The sequence below is a fragment of the Parasteatoda tepidariorum genome, chromosome 6, assembly GCF_982258835.1.
Source record: "Parasteatoda tepidariorum strain Cologne lab strain chromosome 6, Ptep-v5.0, whole genome shotgun sequence".
Lineage (NCBI taxonomy): Eukaryota > Metazoa > Arthropoda > Arachnida > Araneae > Theridiidae > Parasteatoda > Parasteatoda tepidariorum.
This window is the reverse complement of record NC_141760.1, coordinates 90,141,130-90,167,635: the sequence shown is the minus strand read 5'-3', so window position 1 is coordinate 90,167,635 and position 26,506 is coordinate 90,141,130. Positions and strand designations below refer to the sequence as shown.

The 26,506-nt window shown below is 26.9% G+C and overlaps 1 protein-coding gene across 10 annotated transcripts in view; it reads right to left on the bottom strand.

The window, feature by feature from the left end:
* Nucleotides 1–9,052: 9,052 nt before the first annotated feature.
* The window catches only part of LOC107439844 (ileal sodium/bile acid cotransporter), a 40,837-nt gene continuing 23,383 nt past the window's right edge, over nucleotides 9,053–26,506 (bottom strand). For 5 of the 10 annotated variants that reach the window (XM_016052567.4, XM_071178405.2, XM_016052570.4 and 2 more), the window contains 6 exons: nucleotides 20,608–20,987; nucleotides 18,296–18,501; nucleotides 14,834–15,038; nucleotides 13,371–13,631; nucleotides 12,447–12,600; nucleotides 9,053–11,133 (listed from right to left, as the gene is read on the bottom strand). In XM_016052567.4, the coding sequence (XP_015908053.3) occupies nucleotides 11,018–11,133; nucleotides 12,447–12,600; nucleotides 13,371–13,631; nucleotides 14,834–15,038; nucleotides 18,296–18,501; nucleotides 20,608–20,814 (1,149 nt within the window). In that variant the 5' untranslated portion in view covers nucleotides 20,815–20,987 and the 3' untranslated portion in view covers nucleotides 9,053–11,017. The other 5 variants (XM_016052569.5, XM_071178404.2, XM_016052564.5 and 2 more) reach the window with 5 other exon arrangements.

The window sequence follows — 26,506 nt, the reverse complement described above, 5'->3', positions numbered from 1 at the left end:
AGTAATTTGGTTGATTCTTTATTGTTGTTTTCCGAATTATATAGATACAGAAATATATACTGTTCTATAACAAAGAAGAATTCTATAACTATTGCAGTTCTTGACGTTCTGAATTCACATTTCTTTATTGGAATGACGAAAGCAATGTTGACTTCATTTTAATTTGTAACGAATTGAAGACAGAAAAAATTATTTTACCGTAATATACACATCTGTAACAGCAAGTGATCATGAAATCGTAAGTTATGTTGTTGGTAATTGAAAGGTAAAAATTATTCAGAAATTGTTCTTCAAATGCTTGGCGTGTTCTGCTTCAATGTTTGGCATGTTCTGGTTAGTTTTTTCAAGTTCTTCAGCTGTTCCTTAGGGAAATTTTGATTTTTATTTGCTGTTAAGAAAATGGCGTCCGTCATAGCCGATGAGTTTGATGGAACTAAATGAAAACGTGATAAATTAATGTCTGATATTTACAGGCTCCCGATAGAGGGCGTACTCGAGCGTTGCGATCGCGAATTGAAAATGTGGCAACGTATTCGATACGTAAAATTTGATACATTTGTCGCTTGAAACGCAGTGCTTGCTATAAGCGAAAGCAGAGAGCACGCCGCACTTTACTATTCTCAATACTCAATATTTTTCGCTGTTCATCTGGATATGAAGACAAAATTGCAGGACAGGAACACTTTAATTGTCCACTAATCTTCAGATTTCCTGCTATGTTTTAAAAAACTTTATTTGTGAAAACCTTTAGCGTGGCGGACAGCTGGCCGCCTTAGGCTGCTAGTGTATAATATTAGCAAGTTTTTGATATGTTATGTTATCGAAAATTATATCAATATTATCGTATTCGATAATTATAGAGTTATTAGCAATGATCGTAATATCGTATTCGATAGATATTGTTTAACATGTGCATTAGCGTTGTACCTACATGTTTGGCGAACTTAACTTGGCTTCATGGTCATGGTCAACCAATAAGTAGCCAAAAATTATTTATCTACATTATTTGCATTTACTGTTTAGATTAGCCTCCTCCCAACCTAATGCCCGCAGATACCATTGATGTTCTAATCATTTTGCTTGTTCATGCCACATTGTGAACACGAAAAAAAAATTCTAGATTTCAAGACGTTTTAATTTTTTCCCCTGTAAATAAATTAAATTTCACCAACCTTAGGGACCTTAATTCTGATATTAATAGCTAAGGTATTTATCAGATATCGGGTCTATGTGGTCTTGTATACATTTGATTAACCAAAGATACCCTTAAACTTCAATTTGAAGAACACTAAAGACGAAATGTCTAAAATCAAGACATTAACCAATATTCTATCGCCCTGTTTAGTTAGAATTCTAATCGCAGGTTTGAGTTTTCTTCTTTTGAAATCATTTAACACTCTTCATCTATCAAATTTGATTTTTTGGAAATCATTCGATATTTTAAAAAATTCTAATAACTTAGTTAATGATCTTTCTAGTGTGCAACCATTTCCAAACATTTGGAAGTCTATTCTAATTTGATCTTTTGCACCCAGGGGTTTCCACGAAACCCCCTCATACATATTTCTTATCTTGCTCCTTTAATTATCTTGTTCAAACTCGTTTCTCGGTTCCTATAGGTTTAACCACTTTGCAAGTGTAAATCGTCTCTTTACTTCTCAACTAACATTTGGTGTTTAAACATTCAGAAGGATTCTTATTTATAGTGCCGAAATTATAGTACTTCCATTTCCTTCTCGTTTTTTATTTTATTTCAATTATTTATTTTTATTTATTTGCTTTTTTATTTATTTTATTCATTTGTTTTTATATATTTATTTTTATTTATTTGCTTTTTTATTTATTTTATTCATTTGTTTTTATATATTTATTTTTATTTATTTATTTATATTTTTTTAGTTTACTTCGCAGAAAGTATATCTTATCCATTTTGGACTCGAGTAGTACTTAACACTCGATGGCAGTGCCTTTGTTATTCAAGATGCCTGCATGTTAAGCTAGAAAAAGCGAGTATGCCGTTTTTGAATTAACTTTCTGATCAGCGTGTCATTTCCTTACATGGAAACAAGAACAACACAAAAAAAAGCATTAGAACCAGGGGTGCAATTTCAAAAAAAAACTTTATATTTTGTAGTTTTTCTTTTATATTAATAGAAAATTTTCTTACTTACTGTAAAATTTTTTTTACTGTAATTTTCTTAAGCACTGTAAATTTTTAAAAATTTTGTTAGCGCATCAATGCCATAATTTTCTGATCAGCCTTACTTGTCATATTTATCTTCCCCTGAATTTTCCGATGAGATTATCTGAAAAAATATGGTAAGTCACACCTAAAAATAACCATCCTAAATAGCGATTTTAAAAAATCCTAATTTTTTCGTAAATTTTTCAGTTTCTTTTTATTAATAGTAATTTTTTATTATTAGCAGTTTTCCAGTTTTTTTTTTTTTTTGTATTATTATTTTATTTTATTTATTTATTTCATTCCTTTTATTTATTTATTTTATTTATTTATTTCATTCCTTTTATTTATTTATTTTATTTATTTCCTTCTTTCTATTTATTTATTTATTTTATTTATTTATTATTTATTTATTTATTTATTTATTTATTTTATTTATTTATTTTATTTATTTATTTTATTTATTTATTTATTTATTTATTTCATTTATTTATTTATTTATTTTATTTATTTATTTACTTTATTTATTTATTTATTTTATTTATTTACTTATTTTTCTTTACTGTATTTTTTTAAAAAAAATAGTTGATTATAAAGCATAAGTTCTGACTGCAGTATCATTTCATGCTTCCTGTATACTGATGAATGCTTATTTGGCACTAAATAATAAAGCCCCCCCCCCCCGAGCTGATATCCATATCCTCAATTACCTTTTTTTCCCCATGGATATCTATTTAAATTTTAAAGGAAATTTCAGTAAATATATATTTAAATTTTAAATGGAATCAAAGGGAATTCGTGTGTTTATGTATTGTGTTTGTCATAACTCGTATTTTTTTTTTATTTAGAATAAAATATTTTATAATTTCAATTAAATGAGTAAATTTCACTTCAAAGTGATCATAATTTGGTGAATTTTAAACCCTATGAGAGAGAGGCAGAATTTTACAATGCATTTCTACACGTTATTTTCAACAAAAAAATAGAATTTTTAACCTTTTTTCCACTCAATTAGATTTCTAAGTGTGTTTCCTTATTATTCTTGTGAAATACAAAATAAATAAATATTATAGTATATGTAGACGACAAAGTTCGTGGTGCTGCCATCTATGTCAGCAACTTTAAGATATTCATACAAATCTAAATATTTTCCACTGAGCAATGTTATTCATTGATTAACAATATCCTTTTCTCTTTAATATTTACAATTTTTATTTAATAAATTTTATTCATGTTGCAAGTTTCGAGGGGCTGTCGTCTACACCAGTTGCTTGATGGTATTAATTATTTGAAAAATGTAAGATAATTATACAATATAATTGAAAAATAAAAAATAACTTTTTTTATTTCTGAAACTTCGAATTTTTTTTTTTTTTTTAATTCTTTATACATTTAAAATATTTTTCGGAATTTTGTATAAAATTTAATATTTTTTTATTACTTTAAATATTTTTTTACTAAAGTATTTTTCAATACTTTAAAAAAGTTTTAAATACTTTAATTTTTTTTCTACTTTTTGACACTTTAAATATTTTTTTATTTTTATTTATTTATATTCTTTTCATTTTTAAGTTTTTAAATACACGATTTTTAATTTTTATTTTTCTGCATACTTAGTAACATTAATTCTTCTAAATACTTTTAAGTAATAGATGTATTTTTGAATACTTTAGATATTTTCTTATTTCCTTATAAACTTTTTTTTTCTTTAGACTTTTTTTTTTTTCAAATTTTTTTCCCTAAACATTTTTTTTTTTCTTTATTTCTTAAATACTGTATATAATTTTTTATTTTTTTAATTTTCTACCATGGTTTTGATTTTTTTGAACCTTTTATTTTATTTTATTGTTTATTTATTTGTCAATGCGTAAAAAAATAAATAATTGAAATGCAATTTTGATTTTTTTAAATGCTTTAATTTATTTTTTTTTTTAATCTTTCTTTTTTTTTGTATAACCTTGAAATACTTCAATTTTTTTTTTTTTATTATTTTAAATATTTTTATAATAAATTTTAAATATACATTTAATAATTTTTTAGTTCTTAGCGCGTTAAATGTTTCTTAAATACTTTAAATCCTTTTTTTTTTAAAAAAAAAATTTCGTTATATATTTGTGTTTTTTAGTACCTAAAACTTCTTTCAAACAGTTTAAATAATTTTTTACTATTTCTTGAATACTTTAAATATTTTTTTTATGTTATTAAATACTTCAAAGATATTTTTCTTGAATAATTAAATTTTTTTTCCTTATTTTCTTGATTGCTTTGAATATTTTTCGAATTTTTTTTTTAAATGCTTTAATTGTTTTTTATTTTAATTTTCTAAATACTGTAAATAATTTTATCTATTTTTCAACTACTTTAAAAAAAAAAATTCTTCAAAATTTCTTCAACAACTTGTAAAAACTTCAAAATTTTTTTTATTTTTTATGTAAATAGCTAATTTTTTTTAGAAAAAATACGTTAAGTAATTTTTTTTAATTATTTTAGTTATAAAATATGTTTAATAATTAGTTATAAAATATGTTAAAATGTGTTTAATTATTTTTTTTAATATTTTTTTTTACTCAATTTAAATGTTGTGGAAATCAATTGAAAAATTTCTAAAAGATTGCTCCAGAAAAAAGAAAAATTCTAAAAGAGTTAAACAAATTGAATACATTTGATACTCTATGTGATATATTTAAAAGAAAACAAGCTTTCAAAAATTTAACTTGTATAAGATTGAAAAATGCAACGCCTGTTTACGTCAACGTCAGCGTAACAATTGCTGTTATTCAAATAGTTGTTTTATTTATTAAAAATCTTTGCTGTTATCTTGTATTCATTAAAGTATTTAATCATCTGATATATTAAAATGGGAACAAGCTTAGATTTTTTTCCTCTGAATATTGCGCAAAAATGGCTTTCGTTTCGACTTGAAAGTAAGAAAATACTACACATCAACCAAATGCTTGTTACGTCATTAAAAGACAAGAATAAGTTAAAGAAATCTATTTTGATAAAAAAGTCATATAAGCTTATGAGGACATTTTATTACCGTTACTAAAAAGTAACAACAAGCACTACATGGCTATATCAAAGTTTTGCTTTTCGTACAATTGTATTTCACTTTCACTGTTCAATTCCTGAACAATTTTTTTTTTTTTTTTTTTTTTTTTTTTTTTTTTTTTTAAATGTTAGCGTGTGACGCATTATTATTTTTTTTTCTAAATTTAAGTAATTAATTCCAAAGAGCGAATGTTAGTTTAAAACTAAATTAGAACGATGCTATTCTTACGCATTTAAAAAATTTTACGCATTCACAGTAACTAAATATTCTGTTACCTTTTGGTACTCTTTTCCCTTTGATTCTTTCAGTTATTACAAGTAGCATTCTTATTGAAGCAAATGGGATTGTTAAATATTCGTATAAATAAAATTTCCTCGTTAGGAATTTTTAGCCTTTAGTTACTCCATTTTAAATGAAGAAAAATTTTATGTTCGTAGCTTAAATGTTGAAATTAAAAATCTATATTTATAGATGGGAACTCTTTTGCATTTTGAAAATGTTTGTTTTATTATATTTCTACCTGCATTGCTCAGACGATGACGCGTTTCAGTCTAATCAATGTTCACAAAATATACAATGCTAAGCATCTAACAGTGCAAAAAGTATTTCACCTTCAGATCATAATAAAACATAATATTCTGATATCCAATAATTATATTATTGATTCCTTAAACTAGGGAAAAAAAATGCGCAATATCTTCTGCATTTCTGCAGTTTTAATAGAATAATCTGCATTTTAAAAAATGGTGGTTGGTATTCATAATATTTATTAAACAAATATTGCTTTATTTTGTTTTCAATTATTATGTTTCGTAATTTTTGGATTTTCTTTCATAACTATAGCCGACCTAAGCTTCATAGCTCTAATGATGTAAAAGAAAAATTGTTGCAAGTCCTTTTGGTCCAGTCCCAAAACATTTTAGTCAGTTTCGGGCTGTCCCATCGACCAGATGAGTGTGAGTCTTCATTTTTTCAAATCTGTTACTAGTTTTACTCTTGATTTATGACTATTACTATAAAAATCAAAGTTAGTCTTTATTATTTACTTTCATTTACTATTCATTTATTATTTAGGACATGAGTCACCAAGAAATCTTCAAATTTTTTAAATAATTATAAATCTTTTATACATTCTTTTGTTATTTGAATTTTAATCCTTTGTTAAAACCAAATGAGCCTGAATAAAACTACAAATTGCTTTACATACATTACCGAGTCAAAAATAAATTCTATGTTAACTTCATAGTAATGCATTGTCGCTTCCATATGTGTAATAAATTTACTGATTGATTAATCAATTACCGATAATTAATTACTATTAATTTTACCATCAATTTGCTGATTGTAATCAATTTATTGATTGATTTATGAAATCAATTTATTGAATGATTTACTGATTATTTTCTTCTAAAGTTACTCTGAATTTTGTTCAGTTTTTGAATAAAAAAAATAAACAGGCAGAAAAATGAAGAATTTCTATTTTAAAAATATTGTCTGAAATCCTTAAATTAAATGAATTATAACAATTTACAAATTGATATCTGATACTTTAAAATTTTTAAGAAATGCATTCTGATATTAAATCAGTTGTAAATGCACATATTTTGGTTTATGTGATCCATATAACATGAGAAATATTTGATCCATATAATATGAGTAGTAATGATCCATATAATATGAGTAGTTATTTAGTGATAAGTAGTTCATTAACTAAATAAAATATGTATTACGGATTTTCATAATTACTTCCAAATTTCGAACATTAAGTACAACGTTTAGACACAAAGCAAAACAAAAAAGAATTTTTATATTAGTTTCAAAAGTTATTAGCTTTAATAAATATACAACAATGTACAAATTAGTTTTAATAGCAGTTCAAAAATGTATTTACATCTTTATTTTTTTTTTAATTCTATGATTACAAATGCTATGCCATTTTTTTCTATTTCTTGCAAATAATTATAAAGAAAAAAATCTTTAAGCGGTGGGAATAGTTTTCAGCTCAAACTAATTTCTTTAGTAATAGTAGTAACTTATTTATTTACTTCACACTAGAGATTGGCGACAGTCAAGAAAACATCCCTGCGAACAATTTTGATCTTCTTGCTGTCCCCCTCATAAATAATAATTAATGTTTAAAATAAAGTTATAAGAAGGGTCTAAATATTTTCACCATATGCTTACATTTCAATGCTACAGCATTTCAGAAAGAAAGAAAAATTCTATAGGAATTTTTTTTGCGAATGTGTTTATACGAAATCAGAGAACGCTAACAGCAAATAATATGAATTCCGTTTTCGACAATTGATTTTTCAATCTAATTTTAAAAATAACAAGAAATTTGGTTGAATCGTTTAAAACAACTAAGTCACTTATTATTTAAAATTGACTCTAACTGTCAAATGTATCATGTATCTTTAACTGTCAAATACATGCTTAAATATAAAATGTAAAAAGCTCACGTTTACGAGTGCAAAATATCGCAATTTCATATTTAAATTATTGTTAAGAAATTGACTAAAAATCAGATTCTGAACTTAAAGTAATTTGATTTTTGTAACTTCTGCAGTTCTTTTTACTGGACAAAATAAAAAAATCTGGAAAAAGTAATAAAATTTTCATTGTTATAAGTTGAATATACTGTGCGCAAAATAAAAAATGGACCACCCTGAATAACTTTTGATCTAATGATTGGATCTTCACGTTCTAGGACTCAAAGGTTCAAAGTGGTGACCTCAAATATGATAATTAATTAGAGCAGACGATATTTTAAGTTACAAGATCGGACACATAAACGTACTTTCTCTGAGTAAACATGCAATTTTTTCAACGGATTCGGATTTCTGACCTCCAAATTGAAGTGGGTGGCCGCAATCTGGGAAATATGATCCCAATAGTTTGATCAGGAGAACGGTCCAAAATTTGAATCGCATAATGTTAATTTTACGTTTTGCGTACTTCGACATACCTTGAAAAATTTTTAAGCGAACTAAAAAGTTTTTGCGTACAATTATAAAATTCATTTAGGCGAAGATAAAAACAGCTTTAAGTGCTTTTAGTTTACACGAAAAAACTATTTTTCATTAGTTTATTTTATGCCAGTCGAAGCGATTTTGAATTGTAAGCTATAAAATTTTTTTGCATAACTTTAAAAAATATATTTGTACAAGTTTAAATACAAAATTTGAGAAAAATCGATCAAATAGTTCCTGAGAAATTGAATTTTAAAAATATAACTTTTTCAATCAGAATATGCTGGGAGAGATGAGGCGTTATTTCTATGCTAAGATGTAGAGTTCACAGCAGCTTAAAAAGAGGCTTATTAAATTGGGTAGCTTTTCATAAGTCTCTTTTCCATTTCAGCAAAATGTTACTTTTTCTGATCAAATAATTTTTATTTCTATAATAAAAATTCTTTCATTTTTTGGGGGGGAGGGGGCTTCTTAATCAATCATAGGTTAAAGCCTTCACTTACTATATTATATTTTTTTACAAAAGTGCAATCATTATTTTTCATGATTTAATTATAATTATTATTGATAACAATCACTCCTACTCCTTTAGAACAGATTGCAAAAAGAACTTTCGTGTTTTATCAAAACTTTCATTTAAATAAAACTAAAGCATAATAACAACAAAATTAATAATGAGTATACATAAAAGAAGACAGATTTAGTCAGCATTATTAATGATCGTATAGTTACCATTTTTTTAAAATTATTTATTCATTTTTGAGTAAACTTTTCCTGCTTTACCTCACTAAAAATTTGCCCACAGCAAAAAAGCATAATATCCCACATGAAAATAAATATCACACATGAGAAGCAAAGAAACGTAATAATTTATTTACAAAAAAAATACATTTGTGACAAAATATATACAGTAGATTAGCTATAAACAAACATTCTTGATTTATTGAAATGACATACAAAATCAAATATTTCAAATTCGATTAATGATAACAAACTCACATGTAAACAATGCATTACTATTATTATTATTATTATTATTACAAATTGTAATCAGTTATTGTCAGTATTATATTTTATTTCAGATTACTAACTTTATTTCAAGTTATTAGTTTCGGTAAAACAATTTCCTCTTAAGGTTTTTCTTTTCTTTTTTTCTAATTTTATTTTGAATTTTTATTAGTTTGTTTCATTTAAATGAGAAAATTAAAATCTTTAAAAATAACTTGCTCCACAGCAATTTCTCTTTAAGTTACGTGAAAAAAGTGATTTTAATTCAGATTTTTACTTATACCGATTTTTTCTCGTCCCTGTTTTCTCAGGTGCATTCTAAAACCCAAATTAAACATCTCACCAAGCACCAAGTATGTAAATCTTTCCTACATCTTGCTGGCGTCATTATTTTCTTCGACTTTCTGATAAGCTCCGTTAAGTTTATTTAATCAGGTAACATGCTTATGGAAGTTTGTTTTTTCATACAGAACTATTTTACATAAATATTTGTCGGTGTTGAATTGAAAAATACCGTCTAATTTTTCCCTTATTGCTCTTTGCATTTCTATTAAGAGAAAAATCTTCTCCTAAGCATTTTTTTTCGTGCTCTATTAAACTCTCTACAATATTATGTTATTCATCTTGATGCTAAAAACTGTAAAGAGTAATAACCATTCGGATACTGTTTTGCTTTCCAACTTTGAGCTATTGATTATTATTATACTGAGATTTCCATATAACGCTCTACTTTACTGATCAACTACTATTGATTAACGTAAGAAAAACCTTTTTTTATGCAAGAAAATCTGCAACTTAAAGTTCGAAAAAAGTCAAGGCTAAAGCTTAATTAAAGCAATTAACTCAAATAAGAGAACAGTTATTGAAATATATTTATGGATAATGTTTAGCCCTCCAAATTTTGAGCTCCTGAAATTTATACTGAAATTTCCCAGCTACGCTCTACTTTCCCTTTAAATAACACAGGATAAACTGATTTTTTTGAAGCAGAAACGCCTACAACTTGAAATTTCGGGAAAAACCAAGACCTACACTCAAAATCACCAGTATTTAAAGAAAAGTTTAAATTTTTTTCTGGCTTATTGATAAATTGATTGTTCAGTATTTGAAAAAAGCAAAACATAAAAAGAAGAAAACCCTAAATGTATCTTTTACATCTATCTACACAAGTTGGAGTTACCTGCTTTTCTTACATTTTGATGACACGATTAGTTTTTATGAAAAATCGAACTAAAGAAAGAGAAATATGGGTTTTTATAGGGGGGGGTGTGGAAAAGTAAGTTTTCGGTCGTTAAATTGTACGATGCTAACTGCAAAATGTATGGTAGTTAGCTATTCAACTACCATACATTTTACAAAACTATTCAAGTAAACTATTGAGAAAATTATGATCAATGTACACTATTTGAAGAATAACTTTTACTTTGCTAAACTATTTACAAAAGATACTGTTTATACATTAGAAAATGCTTACAATAGCTAACATTTTCAAGCAACGTGTGGTAGTTACATAATAATAACCCTAACTTTGCACAATTATTTACAATATTACGCTTACCAAGTAAGCAATACTTAATTATACGTTGTTAATTTAACAACAGGTCTAAAAAAAGTCTTCATATTATATTAAGCTTGCGGAAACTTTATAACCTACTTCAAAGGAAATCAATAAATTGCCTTATACTCCGAAAAAAACATTTCGTAAATGAAGTGTTAAAATCATATTAGGTTAAATAATTCCGAGCTGAATAATATTATATGAAGAGCTTTGTTCAGTTCAAACTGGTAAAAACTACTATTCTATCAAACATCTATGGCATTCTTTCCATTTCCATTCAATTCGGCTGATTTCATGGATTTCACTACAATTTTGACACCATTCGCCTCCATCAAATCTTCCTTCTCTTCAAGATGTCCATCTATGAATATAATATTATACACTTAGTTCATAAGAAAAGTTTTGTGGTTAAAATATGTTAAGTATTAGCATAGTTGCAATATGGTTAAAAAAAAATTTCATTATTTCAGAAGAACATTAAAACTTATTTTAACCCTAACTCCCCTAAAAGTTTGTCAAGACATTTACGCTATCCCCTTTTATGCATAATGTTTTTAATCTCGTACATTTTAACCAAAAATTGACAAAAATTAACATTAAAAAAATTAAAGCTTTAAGAGGGATACCAATTGTAGATTTGAAGTCAGCGACTTGAAAATATCCAAGATCCGTTAAAAATCTTATTCAACAAAAAAAAATATTCCCCAGTCTTGTAATAATAGTAGTAGTAATCATAAGAATTATAGTAATTATGTAGTAGTAATAACAATTCGAACAATAACGATAATGGTTTATAAATATATAGCAATAATTAATTACAGTAATAAAGATAATTATGCCATCATTTTTAGATGTGATTTTGGGGCAACAATGTGTCACAATCATAAATTGAGTACATTTGTCAATAATAAAATAAATACTTAAGTAAATTTCTGGCTCCAATTTTTTAATTAAATGTAAGATCTCAAGACGATGTTTCCTTCAAGCAACTATAAACCATAAATAAAAATATGGGGAATATGTATTGTAAAACAGGTTTTTGAACACTATACCAATTGGAGCTTTTTAAAAATTTTTCCCCTATCTAATAAAATTTATGGAATATCGAACTTTCGTTATTATCATGGAATTTCTAGAAATAGGATACCTATTTTTTTAAACCACTATAAAATTAGCAAGTTTGTTAAATTATTCTAAATTAAATACCATTTTAACCATAACGTATTTTCTAGCTTAGTATTAAAGACGCTTTAATTTAAATTATTCAAGTGAAATGTAAAAATAATTCAAATAATATGTTTATATTTATTAAATGAAAAAAATTTTGTACAAAATCCACTGATAGCGGGCAAATGATGTTTCATATTTTTTATACTATTTTCAAATGACTATTACTTGTGTTACAGTGCCATCTATTGGTGAATTTTTGCACTATAATTCTTCATGTAATAAATAGTCAAGTGCCTCATTTCAAGTAAATTTTAGTTCCAATTTTATTTCATTTGAACCAATAGAACATATTTCAGAGCCCTCTGAAGAGGAAAGCTTCATTAATTCATTTAATACTTAAATTAGGACCGTGAAAAAAATGCGTGTGTAATATGTGTTTCAAGTAAAAAACTCTTTAAACTATTAGCCAAATACAATGGAAAAAATACCAATTATTCTACTCACTTTCCTTTAATGCAATAGACTTTGCTTTTTTCAGTTCTTTCTCTTGCCTTTGTTGTCTCCTTTTGAACAAACGATAACAGAGACACATAGCGGAACAACCAGTAATCATGAAAAAACCGTATAGCCAAGGAAGAAGAACAATTTCTTCTTGCATCTGTTGAGAAAAAAGTACAAGTTGAAAAATTTTATTTAATTGAACACACGAGTTTGCTCCTTAAATAACAGTTCAAATTTCCCAGAAAATTCTGCATTCACAGAAAATGTTTAATTTTTTTAAAAAAATTATTCGATAATTTTTGAGTTATTGGCGAGATTCGGTTAAATACAATGCATGTTGGAATTCTTTGGATATTATTAATAATTATTATTACAACAGTACTCAAAGTATTCGAGGAAAAACATTAGAGCAGGGAATACCGAGAAATTACATTTAACCAGCAGTGTAAGGAAGACTTAGAAAGGGCATACTTGGCAGGGGAACTAACCACCTTAAAAAATTAACAGTGCAGGAATTAATCTACCCTCAATCTTTCGTAAGAATAAAAAATTTTAAAAAAGGAAAGAAAGAAAGTTATTCCAATGACTAAAAAAAAAATTCTGTATAAAATACTACATTGTATTATCTTTGGCATGTGTATGATATTTTAGAATTTATTTTGAAATCAAGCTAATTTCACCAAATATGTAAGTATCACCAATAGCTATATCACCAAAGCTAATATCACCAAATATATAACTACACCCTTAAAACAGGAAAATCCAGCGATTCCTTTTCCTTCTCCACCGCCTGAAAAGAAACATATTTCATCTATCATCTGAACTGGAAACTCCAGATTCGAGACAACTTTCGGAAAATCTTATACCCAAAAAGGAATTAAAGGAGGAATATATTTTTTAAAAAGAAATTGCATTCTTAATACTTACTTCCAGTGGAAAAGACATGGCAATGATTGTCAAAGCTACTGGCACATTCTGTACTCCGCATTCTATGGCGACAGTCTTCCGAATTGGAATAACTTGTTTTCCAAGATAAGAAAGAAAATAACCCATGGCCAGTCCCAAAATGGGTAAAATTATCGATAAGAAATACAATTCAAGTGGTACATTATCAAACATGTTTGGGAAGAGAACTAGTTCAATTGCAATACAGATGAACATTATCAGTAAACCGCACAAGCTTCCAACCTAGAAAAACAATGTTGCATATTTTAGTACAAAATATGGATTCTCTAAATACTCATGAATATATATATATATGCAGGGTTATTCATAATTCCCTCCGGGGTTTCGAAGCGTTATAGTTAAAAAAAATGGCGTTTGCAGGCGGAGGGAATTATGAATAACCCTGTATATATATATATATATATATATATACACACAAATAATAAAATAAAAATTAATATAAAGAGAAACTAAAAATGGGAAAACCAATAGTCGTTATCAAAACACATCTATTGGTATAAATTAATGCGATATTTCTGAATAAGGAATAATTATCCTAAGATAAAAAATTATTCTTTATATGTGTCGATATCGCAAAAAACATTTTGTTGAGAAAGAGCATGAAATAAAAGAAAAAAGTAATCAAACTTACCGGCGTGTAGCAAAATGCGGTTATATATATATATATATATATATATATATATATATATATATATATATATATATATATATATATATATATATATATATATATATATATATATATATATATATATATATATATATATATATATATATATATATATATATACAGAGAGAGAGAGATCTTCAAAAGCGCGTTATTCATTTTAGTATCTATCAGTAACTGTACAGTGAAGTGGGGTCCATTATAGACTCATGGAGGAACTATTGGTATAAGGAATTATGATATAAAGAATTATGTATCCATTTCCTATTTATGTTTCCTTAGCCTATTAAACGCTGCACTCTATTTGAAAAAACGAACTAAAAGGGATCCATTAAGGAAAGAGAGCACCGCCAATTCTTTTTCGCTGATTATGACTTTATCAGGATCTTCGTCTGTTCGTTTTCGTCACTTCCCTTCGGTCTGTTTTATGTGTCGATAAATACCCAGTAGTATTTTTTAGACTAGATTATGTGATCGGATCAAATTCGTTAACGGATTAAATTTGTTAATAAACTAATTATTTAATTAATAAAACTATTAAAATAATTATAATTATTTATTCGTAATAAATTGAGAAATTAGTAATTCCGTTTCCTAATATTTGTTGGTGGCCATAGTTTTCATTATTCTGGAAAATATTAATGTAAGCAATTAATGAGGGAAAAAATTTTTTTTGATTATTTCGAAAAGTAGCTGATCTTTTCAGATCTAAATCAAGCGAACATAATGTTCAGCTTTAATTAAAAAAATAGCTTACCTTTGCAACTTTCTTAGCAACCGATGGAAGTTTCCATTTTATAATCATTCCCACTATCACTGGAGAGGTAACGCTTACAAGAGATAGTGCCATTTCCTTATATGGAATCACGACCTCTTCTGATTCAAAACTTCGTCCATAGAGAAGAAGGTTGCCAGGCATCAATCCCATGGCAATTACAGTTGACGCAGTAGTCATAGCAATGCTGTGAAATATTATAAAAATTAGTTCATGCAAATGCTACGTATGTATTTCAGATCGTCTTTCTTTGAAGAATAAACATAGCACCAACAGGTGAATTCTGAAAAAAATCACATTTGGGTACTTGCTCTTCAAGAAGAAGAAGACCTCTCATACCCCCACATGTGACATATGACGTCAGCGGCAGCTAATCTTTATCTGCAAAATGGCGTGTTTAAGTTTAGCCAAGTTGCTCGACATAAGTTAGAATGTTAATTAAATGCACATCGAATTAGTTAAAATATAATTCTTTCTCGTCTACTTCTTTTACTTAACTTAGATTTATTATTTATTTCTGTATTTTATTGTAACCGTATTATATTTTTGTTTTGTGTACCTGGCAACTTCAATGCATAATTAGTTTGTTTATGTTCGACATGGCTTCGTGTCTGTCTTTGTGTTAAGTCTCTGTGTAAATGCATAGTGAAAGAATTGAAATGTCTGAGAAAGAATCTTTGAGAAAGAATTTAGAATCCGTCACTTAAGAGAATTGACAGTTAACGGGCTTGGCTTACTCGAAATAGAATGGAAAGAACAGTTGCTAACGTAAACAAATGCCACGTTTCAACAACCAATCAGGATCGAGATACCCAAATTACGTTACTTGCATGTATCCCATTGAAGCAGTTCTCAAAGCAATACTGTTGAATGCATGCATTTTCATGATAATTTTACCTTAAAATCTTCAAGCGCGTGCACTAAGCTGAATCTTAACTAAATGCATGCACTATGTACTTTTTGTGGAGAAAAAATACGGTGGAAACTGGTTAACTCTGTGAAAACTCGTATTTGAAGTATTAGTAATACCAATACTGAGGAATATTATAAGAATCAGTTCTTGAAATATTAAAAATTTAAACTTAAAATCGACTTTCTATAAGGAATAAAGATAACGCCAACTGATATAATGTGTTAAGAATCATAGTTGAAACAGTTATAATGGCAATGATGTAATATATTATAAAATTTAATACGTTTAAGTATTAATAAGAATTTTAACTTAAAATGTACTTTCTATGTAGAATGAAGACAGCGCTAAAGGTCAACTTAATCAAAATTCATAGTTGAAGTGGTAGTCGTGGCACAACTGCGGATTATTATAAGAATTAGTGTATGTAATTACTACAAGGATCTTAAACTTTAAATCTATTTTTATAAGGAATGGAGACAACAGCAACTAGTAAACTCTGTTAAGAATCACAATTGAAAAAGTTGTCATGGCAATGCTGTGTCATAAGAACTAATACATATAAACACAACTAAGAATTTTAACTTAAAATCTACTTTCTATGAAGAATAAAAACAATGCTAACTGGTATATTCTGTTAAAAATCACAGTTGAAATAGTCGTCCTGGCAATGATATGTTATAAGAACTAATACATATAAATACTACTAAGAATTTTAACTTGAAATCTATTTTCTATGAAGAATAAGGACAACACCAACTGGTATATTCTGTTAGAATCACAGATGAAACAATTGTCATGGCGTTGAGGCTATAGATTTAAGGAGTTAATACACATAAATATTATTAAGAGTTTTAACTTAAAATCTATTTATGAAGAAAAAGCACAAAGCCAACTGGTATATTCTGTTAAGAATCACAGTTGAAATACTTGCCATGTCACTGATGTATTATAAAACTAATACATATAAATACTACTAAGAGTTTTTAACTTAAAATCTACTTTCTATGAAGAATAAAAACAATGCGAAATGATATATTCTGTTAAAAACCACAGTTGAAATAGTTGTCCTGGCAATAATATTATATATTATAAGAATCAATACACATAAATACTACTAATAGTTTTAACTTAAGATCTATTTTGAATAGAGAATGAAGACAGCGCTATTTAATGGATTCCGTGGAAAGCCACAGTTGAAGTAGGAGTCGTGGCAATACTGATGAATATAATAGGAATTGGTGCATGTAATTACAACGAAGAATTTTAATTTAAAATCTGCTTTCTATGAGGAACACAAAACTAATGCCATCATGTAAATTCTAAAAAAAAGGATTTAAAACTTACAGAAGAATATTAGCAGATGCAGTACTTAGAGCTTAATTGTTGTCTCTAACTTCAGCGTGAAATTAAACATAAGAATTTTTACACCACTCTTTAAAACCAATTTTAAAGAAAAATTTCTTTCAAAATATCTATATTATGTAACATGGTCCTTATTTTTTATAATATTATTTTTCAAAGAATTAAATGAAATGAAAATATATTTTCTTGTTGATGAAAGACTTTATTTTTATACCTTTTGGGATATAGGCTATACTAAGTGAGGCGAAGAACCTCATTAACGAAACTTTTTAAATTCCTTAAGTTTCCATTTAAACATTTTTTACTGTTATTATTGTAGTTTTTTTTTTAAATTACACAATAAAAAGCTATGCATAGACAAAATATAAAATTTATGTTTTAAAAGATAGGTAGATGAGAGATGTATGTTAAATTGTATAAGACTTGTATCACTATTTAAAAACAATAATTCCTAAATTTAACTGATGATACAGGTCATATGTAAATTATTTGACAACATTTGGCACAGACATTAAAGTAAACTTATTAATGAATGCGCCATGAATAATTTTAGCAACAATAGTCTGAATCTTACATTTGCCCTTTCAACTTTACCAAATCAGATTTTCGTGGTACTTTCTGTTACATATTAAATTTTACAACACGTGCGGTACATATTCATTTTTTCAATTATTCAGTCTAAATATAGGTTTTAAGGAAATTTATACACTAGCTTAAAAGTTAATATTTTAGTTACTTTAATATTTTAGTTATTTTAATATAAAAATTTTAAAGTAAGATTACATTTACAATTAACTGCAGTTTGCTAAGAACCAAACGCTTTCTATGCAAATATTTTGGAAGTATAGAAAATAATAATTTATTTCGTAAATATTTAAATTAATTAATAATAACTATTGTTTGGAATTAACTTATAAATTATATAGTTTATTAACTATGTAAGCGTATTAACTGTGCAATATTTTTTTATAATACCAATGGCAACAAAGTGGGTTTTCTCAGTTATTTGTTACAAATAATCAGTTATAATATTTTACACTCTCTATGAGTTAAAGTTTATACAGAAGTGTTTTTCACGAAATGCGATGAACTCTTATTGTAGATTTTCAACAAAAAAAAACAGAAAAATATCCATATTTTTAATTATTTATTTTAAAACTATATATTACCTAAGTCCTAAGTCACCATCACAAAAATAAGTGAAAGTGTTTGAAAGGACTCCTCCAGGGCAACAGGCAATAATAAGCACGCCAGTAGCATGTAGTCCACTGATGCCGGAAGCCAGTAAAATAAGATAAGCAAACAATGGCTTTAAGATAAACTGGCTAACTAAACCAATTATTAGGCCGATTGGTCTCTTAATGTGCACCCAAATCTGAAATAAGAAAAAAAAACATAATATTAATTTAAAAATTACAAAACCTTCATATATTTTATTAAAGAGAATGAATCACACGGCGAAAAGTTTAAGTGAAGGGTTTTAGGGCAATACAACAGCCATTTTTTTTCCTCATATTGTGAAGGGGAGTATTTATGATGAAAAACGTAACGATTTTCAAAGAAGCAGCATGATGTTTCTGCGCATTGTGCTTGCATTAAAAGATAATTCTGGAAACGTAAAAAATTACATATCAGGAAATAAAACTAAGAAACTGTGTGCCCTATCACCCTATTGCTATAAGCCTTTCAATGTTATTACAAGATGCTGCAAATTCTTCAATACTTCTTTTTTTTTCAACTTTTAGCAATAACTTTTAGCGTCATTCAAGCTTAGCGATATTTTGCAGTTTACTAGGTTAGACTGAAATTTGTATCATTTTCATGAGTTATAATTGGTAATTTTTATTTTAAAACTAAAACTCTCAAGTGAACGAATTAAGTTTGCTGTTAAAAATTCAGAGAATGAAAATAAATACCATAATTAAAAAGGATAGTTAATGGAATTATATTCTAACTAAATATCCCGCAAACCTAGCGAAGTTAACTACAACGTAAGGAATTAAGTAATAATTTACTAATAAATTAATCATCTTTTTTTGGAGTTGCATTACCACCGCCGTAATTGCGTGTGTTTTTAATTGTATTAATCTCCAATATCAATTAAATTAAGTGATTAACTTTGATAAATGATTTTATTTTACTAAAATTTCATAAATGATTTATATTACTTAATGTATCACATCTTTCAATCTTTGCTCCGTATGCTCATTGAAGATATCTGTTTTAAAATTAATAATTTTTAATACTTACTTTTATGAACTATATCGATGTATGTACTAGATTTTCAATAAATGAATTATGAAATTCCTTCGATATAGTAATAATCCAGTAATAAAGTTTAGTGAATTTGCATTTTTTTAAATTAATATTTTTCAAATTTTACGAATATACTGTTTCTCTGTAAATAGGTGCTTTCTAAGTGATTTGATATTTCCTATATGAATTGATATTATTACTTATTTGATATTTGATACTATTTGATTTGATTTTGACCTGGTGCATTGTGCTAAATTTTTCAATGTTTGAAACCGATTATTTTGTTGTAAACATTTGTATATTTGTGTTTTAAATTGTAAATTTTTCATTTGATTATTCAAATTACAATCTTTTTGTTGAAAATCAGAACTTTGTTATTTACTCTATTTGCTCTTCCTTTTTTTTAAGTGTCCCTTAAGGGTGGATGGATGTAAGGAGGGTGTAGCTATGTTTATAATGTGCATTACGCAAAACGAATTATTTTAGTTGAATAAACGCAATTCTGAAAGATCCTTGTCAAATTAAATACCCGCCTCCAAATCATAAAGGTAAAGATTAAATTTACCTAAAGCATGTTAACCAACAAATGCACAATTCTTCAGAAAGTAAGTTGAAACATGTAAGAAAGTAGATGGTATTCTAATTTAGATTGTCAGTTTTAAAAAATTTATAACAGAAAAGCAGTTAAGAATTTCAAAAAAATCAATTTTTGAAGCAAATTACTCTAACATGACACACATTTTACTCCCATATTTTTTGCTTCAATTGAAAATTTTTCAACAGATGGCGTTGCGACCTATAAATCAAAGAAAAAAACTAAAAATCTCATCAAACTTTTTTGAAATCTCTCAATGAATTAAAATTATGTAACGAATTTTTCGAATTGTTCACTATTAGCCATAATTGCATGTCGTAATCGAAAAAAACATTATCGAAAAGCTTTATAAATCAAAACACAAAAGAAACACAGCCAAAAGAAAAAATTGCAGCGCCATCTATTGGAATTTTTTTTAACTGAAACCGAGAACCACGAGAGAAAAGTTTATCCCACGACGCATAAATTTTCTGCAAATATATCTCTTTTAATCGTAACTGTTTTCCTTTTATACATTTTTGAAAACCGTCAAACTAATTAGGAACAGTCTGTAAAATTAACTATTCATGTGACTAGTATTGAATAATGCACGAACAGGTTAAAATATTTAGGATAAAATTAAATTATTACGTTCATCCACGTGACTTCGCAGCCCATAGCCAGCATAACGACTATAAGGATGATCAGCATAAGGTAATCTACCACTGGCTTGATGTCATCTTTCCAAGAAGGCTCCGGAATAGTGTTATTGTAATGGCTAGAATTCCCCAAACCATCAAAATTTGTCATCGACTTATTTGTAGTTCCATTCAAAGGCTCTTCAAAATAAGTCTCCATTTTTTTCAGATGTGAATTATTTCTGGTGGGAAAAAGATTTTTAAGTACTAGATATGAATTATCTTAATGTTTTTTGTCCATACACCTCCTGGGCAAGAAATTGTCAGCTTTTTAAATGTTTCGATGTGTTGCTGCCACTTGAGTAACTGAGCCTTTCTTTCTTATTTTCTAACCTGAAATAAACGTTAACAGTTAAAACCACGTTTTTTTTCAATATGCAAAGCGAGAAATATTTATATATTTACAAAATAGTGCATAATATTTATTAATTGCAGAAAGGTAATATATACGCTAACAAAACGTAGTCATAAGGAAAAGATCTAAGAGTTATTGCTCCGTCTTAAGTAGACTTGTCCTTATTTCAAGAGAGATGAAGTGATAAATCACCAGCATCTCCAGAGAAGGTAAAATTCTTCTTAATAGTGTCGAAAATTTAAAGTAAATAGATTCAAGTTTGAAAAAGAGATTGCGTTATGATTTTAAATTCAGAAAGTAGTAGTTAATGATAACTTTCAAGCCCATTTTCTGAGCAAAAAAAATAAATAACGATAACTGTTTATAATTTTAACAGTTTGTATAATTTACTTTGCAGAAGAAAAATAATTTATTTCTGCATAGATACCGAAAATCTTAACTTCAACTAATTCAGTGATTCAACTGATCTAAATTACTGATACATTTGTAATTATAATGCCAAATCCATTTTACTGATTCAATTTATCCAATTTACAACTGAAATTAAAGCCATTCCGTCTAGATTTTTTCAAGATTTTATATCTTTCTGCAATTGGCAGTTTTTTTTTAAAAAAATAAAAGCAATTATTCTAAATTTTTAATATTTATAAGTAATAAAGAACGTTAAAAATGAGATGAACGCTTAAACAATTCCACAACATATATTAGAAGAATGATTACAATCAAGGATAATTTTAAGCACACAGATCAACAATTTAAAGTAATTATAACAACAGAACAGAAAACGAAAAACCATGCATTTATGATATAAATAAAAATATTGTACATGCATTACGCAAATATACATGCAATGACAAATAAATGCATTGTAATAAAATATTCACCAGTATTTCCAATATTTTCAGCACTTTTCGACTATGAAATGAATTTTTCAACTCAAAGGTAAATATTTTTTGGAAGTATGAAATACACCTATTTAACATAACTATACATTATTATTATTTTTATTGCATTCTTCATATGAGCATAACTCTATTTTACCAGAAATAGTTGATATCCATGTATATGCCCACGTTGCCTATCAATGCATAACCAAGTCCTGGTTTAGTAGGTGTCAAAGCAATATTTATAAGAATTTTATGATATGTATTTTCGAATCAGAAGATCACGTTGTTAAATTTGCTTGACAGCTTAAATAAACCTTACGTGTACTTTTGACTCAGCCAAACTTGTTCAGTTGATGGTAGCATATTCCACTATGTCTTAGTCAATAAAAAGACGCAATAAATATACACTCACAATTTACAGTCAATAAATAAAGCAACTAAACTTTATTTGTTTTGTTACTAAGTGCTTTCCAAGAAAAAGACAAAATTCTGATTTTGTCCATAAAACATAATGCATCTAGACATTTAAGTTGTGGAAATATTTGACCAGCAAACAGTGATGGAGCGAAATGAACTGAAAACAAAACCGTTGAATCAGGATTCCAAAGCAATATATTCTTACAAAAAGCATTATCACCTATAAGATCTAATTAAACACGCATGCCACTCAGGCAATGTGTGTTATTATCCAACATGATTAATTCCAAAGAAAGCAATCAAAATATTCATTGAAAAAATGTATACAACTTTAAATACAGAATGTACCATGGTCATTCTGTATTTAAAGTTGTATACATTAAGAGGGTGCAATTCATCATGAAAAGTTTGCTTGGTAGCTGAATAACACAAGTATTGATAGAGAACCACAGCTAATGCAAAACTATATTGCCTCTGGAATACTTGTGTTAAGTAAGTCCTCAAGACAAAATAAAGATGCAGAACAACAATTGAATGCGATATTTTTAGAAAATCACTAGCTGAAATAGATAGTTTGATTAATATTTAGGAATGTCTTTTAGGAATGTCTATAGTTTTAATAAACCTACCTGCTGCTTGGAGAATATATAGTTACTTTTACGTCCATGTCAACGGAATGTATCTCGGCGCACCAGGTGAGACAGAGTATCCTCATGAGTCTCGTGCCATAAACATCCATAGGAGCTCTTTTATACGTCCACGCCAACATTAAATGGCAGTGCACCGAGTGAGACAGAGGAAGCCTCATGAGTCTCATGTCATCAGAAACCTAAATAGAAGTGGCATCCAAAGGAAGATTATTTTACATCATTATTCTTCGGTAGATGATCGTCTATAGACGAACACAAAGCAAACACATTTCTTATTCACCCATAAGTTAATAGTAAATTTTACTTTTCAAGGATGCCTTTTATGGCTTCCACTACAGGGTTGCCTTTGCGTAGTTACCATTGTTGCATAGGGTTATGCTATAGTACAAGATATTGAAAAAATTATCTAGATCATTATCTTATAGAGTTCAAATTCTCACTGTAATTACTGAGTTAACTTTCTGGAGGAATATTCGAGTCTTACGGTGCAAAATGATTAATTTTTTGCATGGCGTTCATTACAGGATTGCCTTGAATAGTTACCATTGTTTCATAAGGTTATGCTGTAGCACAAGGTGGTTTAGTTATCAATATTAAATCATTATCTTGAAGAATTCAATATCTCACTGTAATTACTGCTTTGACTTTCCAGATAAATATTCGGGTCTTACTGTGCAATATGATTAATTTAATATGGGACTTACATGATGTTCATTATAGGGTTGCCTTACATAGTTTACCGTTGTTTCATGGGGTTATGCTATTGTACAAGGTGTGAAAAAAATAAGTTATCATTATTAGATCATTATCTTATCGAGTTCAATATCTCACTGTAATTACTGCTTTAACATTCCGAATAAATATTCAAGTCTTACGGTGCAATATAATTAGTTTAATATTCGCTTATATGACTTTCATTAGTTTACCATTTAGTTTCATTAGTTTTCCTTACATAGTTTACCGGTGTTTCATATTATGCTAAAGTACGAGATGCAGAAATAAAATGTTATTATAAGTTTACCTAATACGATTCAGTATCACTCAAATTCACTATACTAATTTTTAGGATTAATATTAGAGTTTTACGAAAGGTAAAATTATTAAATTACATGATTAATAAATTGGAAAATTAAAGATACTTTAAATACTAGTTTGATAATTATCATTATAGATTTACCATACTGAGATTATCATAACAACTGTGTAATCATATTTATCGATGAATATACCTTTACCCAACAGATTTAACCCCTCAGAGCTGTAATGAAAAATATTATTACTGCTGTGTACTTGGTTATTATTACAGTTTAAACTTAAAGGCTATTTTTACATATGTTATTATGATCTCCTTATCATATGCGTGTAGCTACTTGTTTTTAAAAGTCTATATTACAGGGTTGTAATTATTATATTATCTTACATTTGTATCATTAAAATTGTATCCCAACTGATCAAACGATAGGGAATAGTTTTAAGAGCAATCGCAAATTTTATTCTAATTTTTCTCAAATGATATTGCAGTGTTTTACATAGAAAAAAAATTTTATATGCATCCTACATTTTTCTAATCTCTTCGGAAAATATATCCATAAAGTAAAGAAAAAAACTTATAAGCATATTAACCTTAGTTGGTAACTTTTAAAAATGTAGATTAATTGTAATCTCAGGTAAAATATTCATGGCGAAACCAAACTATTGGTCTTTTTTCTAAAGATATTGAATTTAACAATACTGTCTAAATTATTTAAATTAATGCAATAATTTCGTTTATTTTTAGTTTTCAACATTTATTTTACAATTGTACGTCAAGCTATTGTAATTTTAAGGTAAAGATGAGATAAATAAGAATTACCTATTATTCAGTGAAGACTAGCTGCAATTACAAAAGTGAAACTTTTCGTAATTAAACACAAACAATCAAAATATTCAGAAAATTTAAAAAGTTCGTCAATAAAAAGTGAAAACTGTCAGTTACTAGGTTCAATTAAATGGACTAGAATTCTTGCATATCACTAATTATTCATATTAACACTAATTATTAATATTGACATTCATATTATCTCTAATTATTCGTTTTGACAGTCATATTATCACTAATTATATTATCAGTAAAATAGTAATTAAAAACATTCAGTTTCCTATACATTACAAATAATGTAGTGTTATCGAAAAAATAAAATTTACCCTAAAATCGAATTCCAACTGAAATATCTCAATTGATTTGTTGAAAAAATAAAAAAATTATAAAAAGCAATAATATTAATGTATAAAAGCAATAATATTAATGTATGTATAGCAATAATATATCATTCTCTAGTTTTTAAAATTCGCAGAATTTAGTTTTATTTTGTATTAACTTTTAATGTTAAAAAGTAGACTCTATTTTAATAAAGATAACTCATAGTATACTCTATTTCTTAATGAGTTAATAGTCAAACTGCTATCATTTTTATAGCTTTAATTAAAATAATTATTATTATTTAACAAAATGAAAGTTTTTAATAAATTATTCAAGTTATTAGTCTTGACAACTTACAAAGAAGTACAACTGAGTTGACTACACATAAAATAAGAAGTCAAATTTTTCATATGAATAATTGAGTATTTTTAAATGAATTGATTTCATTTCTCATTAGCTTAAATGTCATAAAATTAGTCTCTAATCTTAAAAATTACTTTTTTTATTATAGTATGATCAATTTTTAATGACTTAATGGTCAAACTTATATCACTTTTAAAGCTTATTGATAATTGAAATAATTATTATTATTTAACAACGTTAAATTTTTTATTAATCTTGTCAACATATGAAGTGGAAGTCAAATTAAGTTGACTGCACATGAAATAAGTGCTCAAATTTTTTATATGGATGATTCAATATTTTTAAAAGAATTTATTTCATTTTATATTACCTTAAATATTATAAGCTAGTCTCTATTTTTAATTTTTATAGTAACGTGATCAATTTATTAATGACTTAATAGTTTAATACTTAATGTGAGAAAATCTTGTTAATTACTTGCTAAAGTTTTATTAATTACATCTGAAACTTATATTGATTGTTTAATAAATTTATATTAATTAACTAAATAAACGCCTTTAACACATAAAACATAATATGATGAAACTGTCAGTAAAAAAATGAAATGAAAATAACTACCTGTTCGCGAACATGAGTATTTCTGTTATGATTCCTTAGAGTCTCGTCGTGATTGAAAGTTATTAGAACTGCATAGACACAGGTGCAGCAAAGTTAAGTAACGTCATTTCTAGAAAGATTTTATTTCTCCAATACATCCAATTGATCTTATAAATACTCTATAAGTAGTTAAATTTTATGAGACTTGTGTACTTGTAGTTAACTTAGCTGGAGAATAATCTTGACAAAAATATTTTTTTTAAGATTTTGCGAGTTACCGATCAATATCGAGTACGTAATTACAGTCTTGTTATTCGAATACCATAGTAAGATATTTCAATTAATTATTTTCGAAGTAGAAACAGAGTTTTTTCAAGAAAATTATTTGAAATTTAGCATTTATT